This window comes from Corticium candelabrum, chromosome 13, assembly GCF_963422355.1.
Source record: "Corticium candelabrum chromosome 13, ooCorCand1.1, whole genome shotgun sequence".
NCBI classification, from domain to species: Eukaryota; Metazoa; Porifera; class Homoscleromorpha; order Homosclerophorida; family Plakinidae; genus Corticium; species Corticium candelabrum.
The window spans coordinates 362,872-377,572 of record NC_085097.1 but is presented as its reverse complement, the minus strand read 5'-3'; the positions used below and the strand labels follow the sequence as shown (position 1 = coordinate 377,572).

Here is a 14,701-nt window from a genome sequence, read left to right as displayed (position 1 = left end):
TATATGCATACCTCACTCCAAACAGTAATGAAAATAGACCCTAAAAATACATTTTAGCCAGAGGCCTTCTAGAAATACACTAGCCAATATAAATAATAATATAATAATGACATAGTAAAAATTCTTCGCAGTCTCCTTGTAGCCTATGGCATACACGTACAAACGTCTAGCAGCAACCATCTGGCATCATGCGTAGGTCATGATCGAATACCGTATTCGCCCGTAATATCGCCTATAATAACGCCCATACCGAAATAACGCCCATGCCCAACTATACGCCCATGCTCAAGTATAAGTTTAGGATACGCATGCGTAGACAAAACAAAATGGGGTCCGCGGAACATTCGACTCCGTCTGTGTGCGTTTGATGAGCTGGTGTCAGTGTTGAGTGAAAGTGCTTACTGCTAGACTCATGTCTTCGTTACAATTACCGACCCTGATGCTCTTGACGGGCTTCAGGCCGATTACGTGTGTATAGTGTTTAGTTTCTGCGTGTATGGTGATATGTAGCGATCACCATCGTGTAGTCCCGTAATGGGGTCCCGTCTCAATGTAGCCATCAATCGGTGCCGAATTGTGTGTGTATCTGTAAGAAACTGTTGTAATTGTAAGCGATGCGTTCTAAGCCGGCAGAGTTGCCAACCAGGAATACTGAAAATGCGTGAGATCTCAGATTTGATCAGTACTTTATATCTGCATATGGACGTGGCCAAAAAATTCATACTGTAAAGGGGCAAATTTTCGCGTGGGTAAAATTTTTGCTATATTCGCGGTTGTAAACCTTTCCGCGAAAATGAAACCCATGCGAAAATTTCTGTGAATTTGTACGGTCCCGTATGTGGGTGTGGCTGCCAGGCAGTAACGTGCTCTGCAAGATTGCGCTAATGTTCTTATTAATTGATCAAACACAACCCAACACTAAAGTTATACTTTTCCGCTTTCCGCTAGGAACGACGTTTTCCGCTAGGAACGTGCTGCACCCTCTGGAGGGGATCTTGTACCACACAGTCATTTGCAGCCTTCACTGCAGCCGGACGTACTCCAGGAACACCAGTAGGTTGGGGGAGACACGGTCGTTTCTCCTCATCCCCAGCTTTACGCAACCACTCGAGAAGCACGACAAGAGGATATCAGCACGTGACAGAATCACGTGACTATTCCCAAAAGCGAAGAGCGAAAAGTTTGCCCCACGAAATAGTCTCTGTGAGAGAAACCGCGAAAAATTTGTCCAGCGAAAATTTGCCCCTTTACGGTACCTAGATAACTAAAAAACAACACAGTGTGTCAATACGCACTGGACAATAATTAACTAGCAAGTACTCGCAGAATTAGAATTTCTGCTAGTAACGATAAACCAATATAGTTTACGCATGCAGTAAATCAGTCTCGCGTAATCAGCCCCTCCCTCTTTTGGACTTCCTGACGACGTCCGGAAGTTGAAAAGGAGGGAAATTAAGGATGCGCGGACTAGTACAATAGTAGAATTGGCTGAATATGTTTGACAGCTCAGAACTAGACTTGCCTGGGGTTGGTTATTCGTAATGATTGATCACTTTACGGCAGTCTCGTTAGATTTTATATTTCTAGCAGACACTACAGCTATTTACGTGAATCTAGGGTGTACCTACAGTTTCACTGTACACGTGTGCCTGGATCTAGTTCTAGCAATCTAAAAGTTGCGTGAGATCTGGGTTCCTTGCGTGTGAGCGTGTGACCTGGAGTTGCGTGTGAGTTGGCAACTCTGTAAAATTAAAGCGTCGCCTTGGTGGGTCTAGTTGTCACACGGAACACCTACCTGCCCACACCCACGCTCACGCTAACTCAACCCCCCAAAATCGCCCGGGGTGCCGCGTTTCGCGACGATCGGAGACCGACGTCGCGTCGATCGGCGCGGTAGTTACAGACATCCAGACTGACGGAAGCGTGGGTTGGCGTATTATAGTATATGATAAATACGGTCGTACGGTCGCATGTCGACTCACTGCTATACCCTTAGCCCGGATATCCGGCCTCAGGTAACTAGACAGCTACGCATTTGTCTAGTCAATCACCGTGACAGCTTACAAATGACACTGACACTTCTAGAGACATTTGCTAAGTTCTCATACGTACAATTAACGAACATTGTTTGAAGTTGTAGCAGACATAGTGCTCTATAAATGTAACACAAACTCAACACGACTAGTATTTAATTAACTAGAAGATAGAGCAGAGTTTACTGAAGCTGCGGTTAATATGTAAGAAGAAATTGACAAATAAGGAAACCTGCTGTGAATTGACTGCATGTCCACTGCATGTGGGAAGTGGTTGAACACCAAGCCTGAGATCGACGATGAGGTACAACAATTACATCAAAAAGAGTGATTCGTCCATCAACCTCGACATACGCAGTACCAAATTTGTCCAGTCAGGAAAAAGGACGTCTCCACTGTACAGCTTTGACGAAAGACACATGCACTGATGCAGCATTCTCAACTGGTTATTTTTTACTCGAAGTCTAGAGTGCAATCTTTGGCGGGCCGGAGCTCGATATTTCAGTATCATAGACCTTTACAGCTCACGGATATTACCAGATTCCTATTAGTGAGGAAGACAAAGAAAAAAACAGTGTTTCGAACCCAATCAGAACTCTGGGAAGTTACGACTAGAACGAATTATTTCAGACACTGAGAAAGACGGATTATGTACTCATCAATGGGAAGAAGTGTAAGTTTGCGATGTCGGAAGTCACATTTTGTGGATTTCACGTCTCTGAGGAAGGAATTAGCCCAGGCCCCTGATCATGAGAAGACATCGGCTATAGACAAAATCCCTACGCCTAGATCGACGAAGGAAGTAAGAATTTTCTTGGTATGACGGGATTCTAGCGCCGCTAACACATGCATGCACTGTTGGAGGGCGCTAGGAAGTTTCAGTGGTCGCCACAATGCGAAAATGCTTTATAACTTGTCATCTGCTGATGCATCCGTCACAAGTTTGTGATTACGACCGACGCATCTAGGGTCAGCACTGGTACGGAATTATCACAAAACACACCATGTAGACGACGACCAGTCGCATATTACAGTAGAGTACTATACCAACGAAGTATTCGACGTATGACAGAGAATTGTTGGCTATGCACGGGGATACGACATTGTCGACAGCATCTCAATTTGGGTGCACATTTTTGTCTAGGAACGGATCAAACCACTTCAGTTTACGGGCTGAAAGAGTTAATTAGAGCCACCATGAAATACTCATGCATGGGGCAGAAGATGCACGCTGGATTGCAGTTTAGATAAGAGAGCATTGTGTTGAAGACGACACAACATTACCAGAGACCGCAGAAGCCGAAGGCTATATGTATAGTATATATTTATCTATATGCTAGATAACACAGATAACACATCCGCCCTAAGGACGGAAGCACAAAGGTCTAAGTCACAATATCGCAATAATTAGGTGTATATATACATATATATGTATATATATATATATATATGTTTGTTTTACCCTTTTGTGGTGGAATCATACGGAGTGTGGGCTGCACATAGTCTGGAGGTGTTGAGATCAATCGTAAAGAAGTCTCTTCTATATCATCTGGCTTGTATCTGAGCCAAGCTTCCAGACAATTTCAAGAACAGTTATCTGTTCGTTTGTGGCAGTATAGCTCAAGAATGATTAGTGACAGATTGGACCTTGTGATTGTTGACTATGTACCTAATTATTGCGATATTGCAACTTAGACTCTTTGTGCTTAGGGCGAATATGTGATATATATATATATATATATATATATATATATATATATATATATATATATATGCGATCTGCATGGGACTTGGATCCATTTTAGACTCGACCCAGTGTCTCTTCACCCTCGTCATTCCTCGTCGCACTTGTACTGTAAACACATGATTGGATGCTTGTGTTTGTTAGAGCGTGCAAATGTTCTGCATCTGAATAGCGCTGCAGTGTATACAGTGGCGTAGGAAGATGTTCACGAGCGGGGAAGGGGGGGAGAGCAGGGGGGATATCAGGCTGTACCGTGGATGTCAGGCTGTACCGTGGATGTCATCATCAGTAAGCAAAACTACCTTACCTCGCTTGCCAGACCGTAAACAGATTTGCAGAAGTCAGAAAATTTCAATTCCCACAGTGAGCAAGAAAGCCACAGCCCCCCTCCCCCGTTCATACACCGGTGGTATAGTATGTAATGCATTGTGCACATTTCTTGTGCACGCTGTACACTTTTCCTCTGGTGACACACTCCGCATGCGCGCGCGCGCGCGCACGCACACACACACACACACACACACACACACACACACAACAGTTACATAATTACAAACGCTATAGCTATTGTGTAATATTACCTACATCATGAGTAATTTGCGTAATTGGTTTGGTGTGACTGTCTTACAGCTGGTCTAGCTGTCATTGGTCGCCTTCTTGGTAAATGTTCTCGACTTCTGCAGGGTTCACTGGGCGGATGTGGTGCAAGCATACCAGATGGTACAGAACATGGTCGTACACCATCCTCACTTTCTGCTGTAGTTTCTTCATTAATTTGCTGTGCTGTGGGCGAAAGACTTCTTTGAGATGGTGCACAATATCGCTTTCTTCTGAAGTCGGCAGCTGAATGTGGCCGTAGTGGCAGTGGACGTGAAGACACTTTCTGACTCAACTCTGCGATAGAAGTGTGATCAATGGAGACATGTTCAAACTCCTCCTGTCTGTCAACAATTCCTGATGATCTTGGTAATGACAATAAAAGCGCAGATGATGTCATCCTGCTTGTTTCTAGAGATGATCTATTGACTTGAGATGAGATCTAAACAGAAACATTAACTAAACGCATAATTTGAGTTTCTGACATGCACAAACATCAATGTGCATGTTTACTCAACAAGTATCAAAACACTTATAAAGAGTGTCACGTAGGAAAATGCAACGCATGTACGTGTTTCAGACAAAAAACAAAAGCAAACATACAACTCAAGCAGCCATGCAATGCATAACATGAGAAGTGCATTAGCAATTAATTAATAACCCTTGCTGTGTGGTATAGTTTAGCGTGCATAAGAGGAACAGCATGAATGTGAGTATACTGGTGTGTGTGTGTGTGTGTGTGTGTGTGTGTGTGTGTGTGTGTGTGTGTGTGTGTGTGTGTGTGTGTGTGTGTGTGTGTGTGTGTGTGTGTGTGTGTGTAGGTGTGTTCGTGGCTCACATTTTCCTATAACTTACTGCATGGTCTCCAACTACTGCATAGGCACAAGAGACGGCTGTCATGACTGTTGTCATGATTAATTGGGACAGATTAAGATTTGACAGTTGATTAACATGAGAAGCACATAATGTGTAGTCATGTGCTAAGTGCACATGATGTGACCATGCGATTCTGACTACATATAGTTGTAATTAGTTTTGTAGAGTCAGTGTGAGTTGTGCTCGGTCAGTGCTTGCGCTTGTAGTTGAGTTTCTTTGGTAGAATAAATAGATCGTTTGAACGATCAGAACGTGGAATATGATTAGGATAGCGACCACGATTACAAATAGAGAATAGGATTCCAGTCACGACAAGTTGGCGCTGTAAACAGGGTGGAATATCAAGATAATTCATGGAAAGTTGAGTAAGCTGTTCAAATTATACGTTTATGAATATGTCTGGACAAATTTGGAGAAGAACTGGACCAACTCGAGGACGTCTTGATAGGTATTTGGAACAAGCTAGGGGAAAAAATATTGCGCAGGAGACTGGATGGAACAACTGAAGATATGGAATGACAACAAATAGAAATAGATATTCTTAGCAATCAGCTCAAGCAAGGTTGTGTCCTCGTAGAAACATGCAATCGTGACTGGATGAACATCTTACGGGATCAACCTGTCAGGAGAAGCCAAGGAAGCAGGAGAGAAGCTATATGAGGATTTTGCGGAAGGAGAATCTGGCTTCCTGACAATTGTTTTGAATTGCCATAATCTTGATGCGCAACAACAAGCAAAACTCAATTCAATCATTCAAATTATTGAATGGCAACAACAGGAAGAACGTGAAAGAATGGCTATCCCAAGTGATGAAACCTTTCAAATGACTGTTGAAGCTGCAGCAAAGAATGCAGCAAGGGCAACTGTGACGCCTTTAAGGTTAAGATTGAGTCAGACAAGGCAAAGAAATCTGTTGCATTACCAAAGATTCAACCCTCTACCTACTCTGTGTCATCAGTACATGAGCAGAATCTACCATCAATATCAAAATTCAATTATTTGAAAGGGATGCTCAAGGGTGAAGCAGCGACCGCTATTGCAGGAATCACAGTTTCTAACAAGACATATGAGCTTGCATTGAGGATACTTTAAGAGAAGTTTGGACAACAGGAACGTATTATAAATTCATTGTATGCTTCACTGCAAAGACTTTCAGTTGCTTCAAGCAAATTATTGGAAACACGACACACATTGATACAATATTGCGACACATGAAAGCACAAGAACAAGATGTCAACAATCAACAGATGTCGGGAAAGGAAATCCTTTCTAAGTTTAACATTGACGTTATTACAAAGCTGGAAGAAAGAAAGGCACCAACAGATGCTTGGACAGTCGAGTCTCTTAAGAAGTCAATACGGCATTATGTCATAATACATGAGACAGACTGCTCAACAACATTTGACTAACTCCATCAAATGCCCTTTAGCAAAAATACCAGACAGTGGTAAGCAAAGTATTGCAAAGGAGCAAACAAACTTTTTTGAAAGCATTCGTGATTTCGACAGCAAATAGAGAACAGCCGTCTCTCTCGACTGCAGGCAATATGACCAAGAAAGGAAATCCTTTTCCATGTGTTTCTTTGTGGTGGAAGTCATTACGAGAACTGTAAAGTTTACAATACCAACTTCAACAGGACACAGCGATTGAGGAGTCCAGGAAGGTGCTTCTTATGCCTTCGTCAGGGTCACACTTTCAGAGACTGCCCCAACATGAAGACTCAATAATGTCGACATTGCAACACGATAGGACATCACAATTGAGCAATACGTCCACAACGTAAACTACAGAAGAAAGCCAAATTGAAAGCTGTCAGCATTGTGTCAGAGACACAACAACTTCATGAGTCGAAGGTTGTGACATAGACATTAGCAACAGGCCAGAAAGTATTGTTGCAAACTGCAAATGCAACAATACACATGGATCAACAAGTAAACGAGCCAGAATCTTACTGGATAGTGCAAGCCAACGCACATTCATGACAGAAAAATTGGCAAAATCACTGGAATTAAAAAACCAAAGAAGCCTTGATGGTTTCTACTCTTGGTGCCAAGCAACCTCAGGAATTAAACACATACATGTATGTTGCTCAATTTGACATAGCTATGCAAGGCGGATCCAGATTGTCAGTGGAAGCCGATGTGCTGAAACAGATAATGAAACCCATCTCAAGAAGACCGCTGCAAAACTCTGATTGGGAATACTTATGTTCCTTTTCTCATATGGAAACCTTGCGCAGATTCTATCCCACAAGAGGTAGAGAATGCAGAGATTGACATATTTATAGGAGTGGGCTATGTTTGGACGCTAATTGCTGGTGAGAGAATAGAGCTTACCTCTGGATGCTACTCTTGGAATCAAAATTTGGTTATATATTGACTTGCAAGTACCCAGATGCCAATCTGGACAAGGACAGAGGCACTCATTTATTGCTGGTGATGACACAAACAAACCATGCATTGACAGAAATGAGCTTCCTGTCTAAGTCTGATGATCACCTTACATGACATGTTGACTTAAACGATTACTGGAGATTAGAAACTGTAGGTATTATGGATTCACCATATACAAGCAACGATGACATAGCCTTACAGAAGTTTAATGAAACTATTCGGTGGGTGCTACTAACTTCCATGGAAGGCAAGTCCAATACATCTACCAGACAATCGTCAATTGGCTTACGGAAGATTGAAGTCATTGACTGGAAGACTGCACAATGATAAGGATCTCTTGCAATGCTATAGTGACATAATTCAACGCCAGTTGGACCTTGGAATTATAGAAAGAGCAATTGAGAATACAGAAGTTGGATCTGCGGTTATTTCACCGACAAAGGCAACAACTAAAGTGAGGATTGTCTACGATGCATCAGCCAAAGCTAGAAAGGGCATACCTTGCCTTAACGACTGTCTATACAGAGAACCGGATATGCTACCAAATCTTTGTGGTCTAGTCATTAGATTTCATACCAAGCGTATAGGAATTTTGGCAGATATTGAGAAAGCCTTTGTGTAGATTGAGATTCAACCACAAGACAGACATGTTACCAGGTTCCTTTGGATTCAAGACATTGTGAAACTGATTGCTACTGAAGAGAATTTAGAAATATACAGATTTTGTCGAGTTCCATTTGGAATCATCAGCAGTCTCTTTCTGCTTGAACCACATTGAAGTATCATCTTCTCTTGAAGGGATCAGAATTGGCACATGACAGATCTTCTAACACTTATGTAAACAACGTATGCATAGAAGCCAACACTTACGAAGAAGCTTGTCCCAAGTTTGAAGACGCTAAGGCAATATTCAGAAGAGCATCAATGAACTTGATTAAGAGAATGGGTATCTAATTCTCAAGCAGTTATGCAAATTCTGCCAAAGGAACAAAGAATGAAAGGAAGGTAGAGAAGATTTGGGATTATTGTGGGACATTACAGATGATGTCATTCAATATCCAAAGGCTCAGCTACAGCTAATGCAGGATGCCTCAACCAAGAGAGAAATTCTACAGGCTATATTGAAAATATACGACCCATAGGGACTTATCTCTCCTATAACCTTTCATGGGAAGGTGTTTTTACAACAGCTATGGAAGTTGAAAACTGGTTGGGATGAGTTACTACAATCACAGAAGCTACATGAGTGGAAACAATTGCAACAGTATTGAAGTCAATTTCAGATCTTTGAATACCACGATTCATTGGAGATATATCTGAGAATTCAGTTTGCCAGTTTGATAACATTTTGTGATGCCTCTATAAAATGTTATGGTGCTGCAGTGTATCTACGTATCAAAAACAGTGAACATATCAAGGTCAATCTTCTTTTTTGCAAAGATGAGACTTACATCAGTCAAGGTTTCAAATCTATGCAATGAAACATCAAAACAAACTGGGAACAGTGTCACACTACCTCGGCTAGAGCTACTTGCTGTAGTCATTGGAAAGAGAGCTACAAATATTGTGACTCAGCAATTAAGATTTCCAATAGACAAACGTGTGGTATTCACCGATTTGCAATGCGTTCTTCATTGGATGAAAACTAGTAAACTGTTATCAACGTTCGTGGAGAACAGAATCAAGGAACTTCGCAAACAAGAAAACGTGACATTTCAATACATTCCTTCAGACCAAAATCCAGCCGACCACATAACAAGGGGGCTCACAGTGCCTGATCTCAAGAACTGCAATTTGTGATGGAATGGTCCTATATGGTTAACAGAATTAGAAGAACAACAGGCCTGTAACCAACAGTACTACAATTAGGCAAGAGATGCTGAAAGAAATTGAATGGGAGACAAAAGGATCAAAGACGTTAATTAATGAATGTTAATAGAGCATACTAATTTTGTTGAGAGTCGGACAGTAACAGGTACAGTTATTGATGAAACTAAATATTCAAATTGCAAAAACTTCTAAATGTAACTGCTTATGTTGTCAGGTTCCTACACATTATTTTATGGTAACGAGTGAAGGAAGATTATCGAACATCATTCACACATCGACATCTATTGACAGGACAACTATTGCAGACAGCAACTAGGCTTGGACCACTGAATGCCAAAGAAACCAGAATGTCACAAAAATTATGGGAATACATAGTACAGCACAACTGTTTTCAGGATGTCATCTTGCAAATAAAGAAAGGCAGGAAACATTGCTACAACTTCAGTTACACCTTCAACTTGATCAATTTGACCTTTTGAGCAGTCACGGGTGTCTGCAAAGGACTGAATTGGAATATGATGTAAAGTTTCCTATTCTACTCCCAAGAAGACAACACTTTACAGAGCTTGTTATTCGAGATGCACATGACAAATTGTTTCATGCAGGAGTGTCCCATACATGCTCTCGGATCAGACAAACATACTGGATTCCACAAGGAAGAGCTGAAGTCCGACGAGTAACCACTCATTGTACTATTTGTAGACGACATGAAGGAGAACCATTTTCTCTACCAGAAATGCCACCTCTGCCTATGGAGAAAGTATCAAGATCCACACCATTCAAGAATACTGGTCTTGATTATCTAGGGCCGATAGTCATAAATGAAGGTCAACAAACAACAAAGGTATGGGTTTGTTTGTTTACATGCTTGGCCACAAGAGCCATCATTTGGAGTGAATTATTGATTTATCAGCAAGAGAATTCTTGAATGTTTAAGAAGATTCATTGCTAGACGGGTAAACCCTAATCAAATAATCTCTGACAATGTCCCTCCATTTCGATTGACTCACAAGGCTCTGACCAGATCTAAGAAGATGTCAGTAAGTAATGAAGTTATGAGTTATTCCGCTTCGAAAGGACATGGAAATTCATAGTGAAGTTAGCTCCATGGCAAGGGAGATTTTATGAGCGTCTTGTTGGAATAGTCAAACGCTCTTTCAGAAAGGCAGTTGGTAAAAGACTCCTCACTTGGAATCAACTACTCACTCTTCTTGTGAAAATAGAAGCAGTGATCAACACACGACCGCTAACGCGCGCGCGCGTGTGTGTGTGTATATATATATATATATATATATATATATATATATATATATATATATATATATATACATACACACACACACACACACACACACACACACACACACACACACACACACACACACACACACACACATGAAGATGTTGGATCAAACTTTGCTCTAACTCCAGCACACTTCCTGAATGGGAGCCAGAACTTGGCTTTAGCATTACTAGACTCTGATTCTTCAGATGAAGATTACAAGAAAACTGATGACTCAGCAACTGAATTATTGATATATTGGAAACAAGATCAAAAAATCTTAGAAGAATTCTGGAAAACATGGTATGATGAATATTTACTGAGCTTTAGGGAACGATTTGGGAAGGGCCATAAGGGTCCTAGGTCACAGATAACAACAGAGCCAAGAATCGGAGAGGTTGTTGTCATTCGTGATCAACAACTCAAAAGAGAATGTGGAAACTGGGAAGAATCAAAGTCATGTGCTAAGTGCATATGATGTGAGCATGTGATTCTGACTACATAGAGGGCGCGTCTCCACTAGGGCTTAAACGTGTTTAAAAATCTGTTTAAGCCTGAACATGTTTAAGAATAATGGCGTCTTCACTAGATTAAACCTTTTTAACTGTACACCTAAACAGCTTTTGCTAAACATGTTTCAGAGATAGTTTAACATAATGGTTTAGGTTTAATGGTTACGTGATAGTAATGCGCGTTCCATGACGATGTATGTTAGTTCTTTCTTGCTGTTGAAGACTATTGGAAGAAGACAGAATTATAGACGGAGTAGACTGATGCAGTGTTTGGAGAGAGCAGTTTTGGCGAAGACGGAGACTTGTGTCTCGGCTCTGATTGTTCTTGAGTCGACCAGAGGACAATCTCTGACTGTCTGGTGCACAAGAAACGAATTCGAGCGGTACAACAAAGTCCCAGATAATTATTATAATATCCAGTAATACTAGTAAGATATCTAAATCAAATAGCACTAAGGCATTTTATGTATTAAGCCTGGTTCACAATGTTGACGCCGACGTCAATGTCAACGTCAATGCCAACAACAACAGAATGAATCCTAGTCCAGCGTCAGCGTCAACATCAAAGAATGCCGCCTCCATCGAGGTGCTGTCTTTGAAGTCAGCCGAGCGTCAGCGTCATATTGTGAATCAGGCATTTTATAATTCCATCAAAGTCTAGTTATATTTTAGACAACAAACATACGTATTATGCCCATGTATGTAATACTCTTTTGCATAGTTTTGTCAAATTTGCTGCAGCTGTGTAATATTATGCAAAAAATTATTGTATTACAATTTAGACAATTAATAAGCTGTTCGGGAACAGCTACAATTAACTGTCTGTCTGCGCATCCATATCCAATGTGTCGATTAGAATATTACATAATGTTTCACAACTAACCTTTGCTTTGTCAGCAAGGGCCTGTGCAAGTCTGGAAGAATACATTTGTTGTACATGTAACAGACTAGACCATGCTTTCCATGACACTCACTTATTATAGTCTGTCTGCCATTGCTTTAGTTCAGCAAACACCTCAGATTTATTTGAATACAATTTATGTGTTTCAGGAGTTGATTCCTACACACAATAACATTTACACAAGATATCACTGCACAACAGAGAATTTTGTATTTTGCTAAAATGTGCTTGTACATATTTAGTAAATCAGCAGAAAAAGAACCTTAGTGTCAGTTGTTGAAATCTTTGATCGCCGAGAACGAAGAGCCTTTGATGGGTTACCACAAAACACTTGATCTACACCTATTAGCAGAGCAACACACATGTAGTATGGTAAAAAATTCAATGCAAGCTGAGCGTTTGCACATTGCAAGCTATGTATCGCATTGCAAACAGCTTCATGTTATTACATACTATGATTTCCTAATACCAGTATGAGCTTTCTTTGTCTACTATGAATTCTGTCTAATACTTTCATTATCAGTCTTCCTTCAATTCATCCTTCATTGCCATACTAAAAAAGACTAGACTTTGCTTCTCTGGATTAATAAATAGCAATTACCATAGTGTGCATGCTGTGCACAACTAAACCTTTCAGTTACTTTGCTCTTTTCCTTTTCAGCAAGCATAATATGCACTGACGTGTATTTCATAGCAAATAGATGTTCACAACATAGACTTTCTATGCCAAGCTACCAGAGAAACATAAAGAAGCAAAACGGCAAGCTACATAACATATAGTAATGTTGAACTGGACATATATCACTTTCACCACACCCATGCACTCAGCTTCTACGAAAACCATGCAGACTGTCAGTAGAATGGCTGCAGTAGTTACAAATGGTAAACCCCAGTAAAGAAAATTCTCGATAATAACTTTGCAGTTACTGTCTGCAAGGTAATGCAAACTAGATCTAGAATAGAGATATAATAAACCCACATACATGTACAATTGCTACACTTTGTTTCATTTCTTGGTGTTTGGTGACTTGCCAACCTTCATTAGTTAACATAAAAATTATGAAATCTCTGACTAGCAAAGTAGACTCAAAATCACAGTTGATGTTCATACAAGTGTTTCCGGTCTTTAAATCAACATCTGCCAGTTACATATAACAACATTTTCATTCCTGCTGAAAAAGATAAATCCTTTATAAAAATTACTTAAATCAAAGCACATGTTGCTGAAATTAAGACAAGTGTATTTAAACTTCCAGTTCTCTGTAAAACTACGAGGACATTGCATTCATGTACTGTCCTAAAATATACAATGCTGAAATACAAATATAACGTCTTCTAACACTTAACAAGCATGCTCTGCACACATTCTGTCAAACTGAAGTAACAAAACAACAACGATGATCCACAAAAAGCAGCATACAAAATCAGCCAGTCTCTATATTTAGGCCTGACAGTTAAGTGGTTGATCCAATTGTTCGTTTGCACATTTCCACTTGCTTCATTATCTCTCAATTAAAAAACAAGTACCTTACCTAGTGTCAAGTCACTGCCCTCATGTTCATTCTTGTGGACATCCAATGTTCCCTCTATCACACAAAACTAATAGAAATAGCACACTAACGAGTGCTTCAACATTAATCAATTTAATAAGTTATTAATGTTACAAATGTTACATAAGATGTTCTAATTGACATGTTGTTTTCGTATAAACACACAACTACAGTAAAGCTCTAATTTAGTATGCATACGTAAGTGGAATAATTTTGATAATATCCTTCCACTGCAGATCATAATACTAGTAATACGCACATCTTTATGAACACGTCATATAATAGTAAGGCAAATGGCAAATGGATAAGGAGCTGCTGTTAAACAGTCACACTCCGAGCCACATGGCTGAGTTCCTGTGCACTATGCAGGAGATATGGGCCATGATAAGCAATCCTGGAGCCTGGCCAGGTACTCCCAGAAGCCCTGAATATTAAGGATAGAGATGCACACTGCTACGATTAGAACCACATAAATAATGCACCTATAGCAGGTTTCCCAAACATTGTATGCCAAATTGCCACATAATACTACATTGTTGGTGTTCCCAAGTTTCTGTCTTTGGCAGACAGAAAAGAGAAAACAAGAATGGCAAGAGTAGAAACAACACAGGGCTGACTATTATATATCTCAGGTGACCATTATGTGCACTGCAGCATCCACTCCATTAAATGTGTTATGTACCTGCACTAATTTCTGTAGTTGTAAAGCTGCTATTTGATGTTGCCAACGAAGAAGGAAAAGAAACTTGTGAAGATGAGGTGCATGACAAGTCTTCTGTCTTCCCTCTGTGTTTAATAGCCTCACTAACTAAAAGCCAATCATGCCCAAGCCCAGCTGATGATGTAGACAATAAAGTTGATCGACATGATGATGTACGATTAGTAAATTCGATGTTGATTGGCACACCATCCAGAGTTTGAAGACCGGGCAAAGCCTTCTGAATAGCTTCTCTGTATGTTGATCCAGGTGGCTACAAAGCAAG

The 14,701-nt window shown here is 40.4% G+C and overlaps 1 protein-coding gene across 1 annotated transcript in view; it reads right to left on the bottom strand.

Annotated features, from left to right (window-relative positions):
* Positions 1-3,814: 3,814 nt before the first annotated feature.
* LOC134188750 (leucine-rich repeat-containing protein 56-like) overlaps positions 3,815-14,701 on the bottom strand; it is a 34,014-nt gene continuing 23,127 nt past the window's right edge. The window contains exons 8-13 of the mRNA XM_062656937.1: positions 14,401-14,689; positions 13,701-13,754; positions 12,431-12,510; positions 12,242-12,327; positions 12,151-12,181; positions 3,815-4,816 (exon numbers count right to left, since the gene is read on the bottom strand). Coding sequence (XP_062512921.1) covers positions 4,364-4,816; positions 12,151-12,181; positions 12,242-12,327; positions 12,431-12,510; positions 13,701-13,754; positions 14,401-14,689 — 993 coding nt within the window. The 3' untranslated portion in view covers positions 3,815-4,363. The remainder of the gene's footprint in view (positions 4,817-12,150; positions 12,182-12,241; positions 12,328-12,430; positions 12,511-13,700; positions 13,755-14,400; positions 14,690-14,701) is intronic.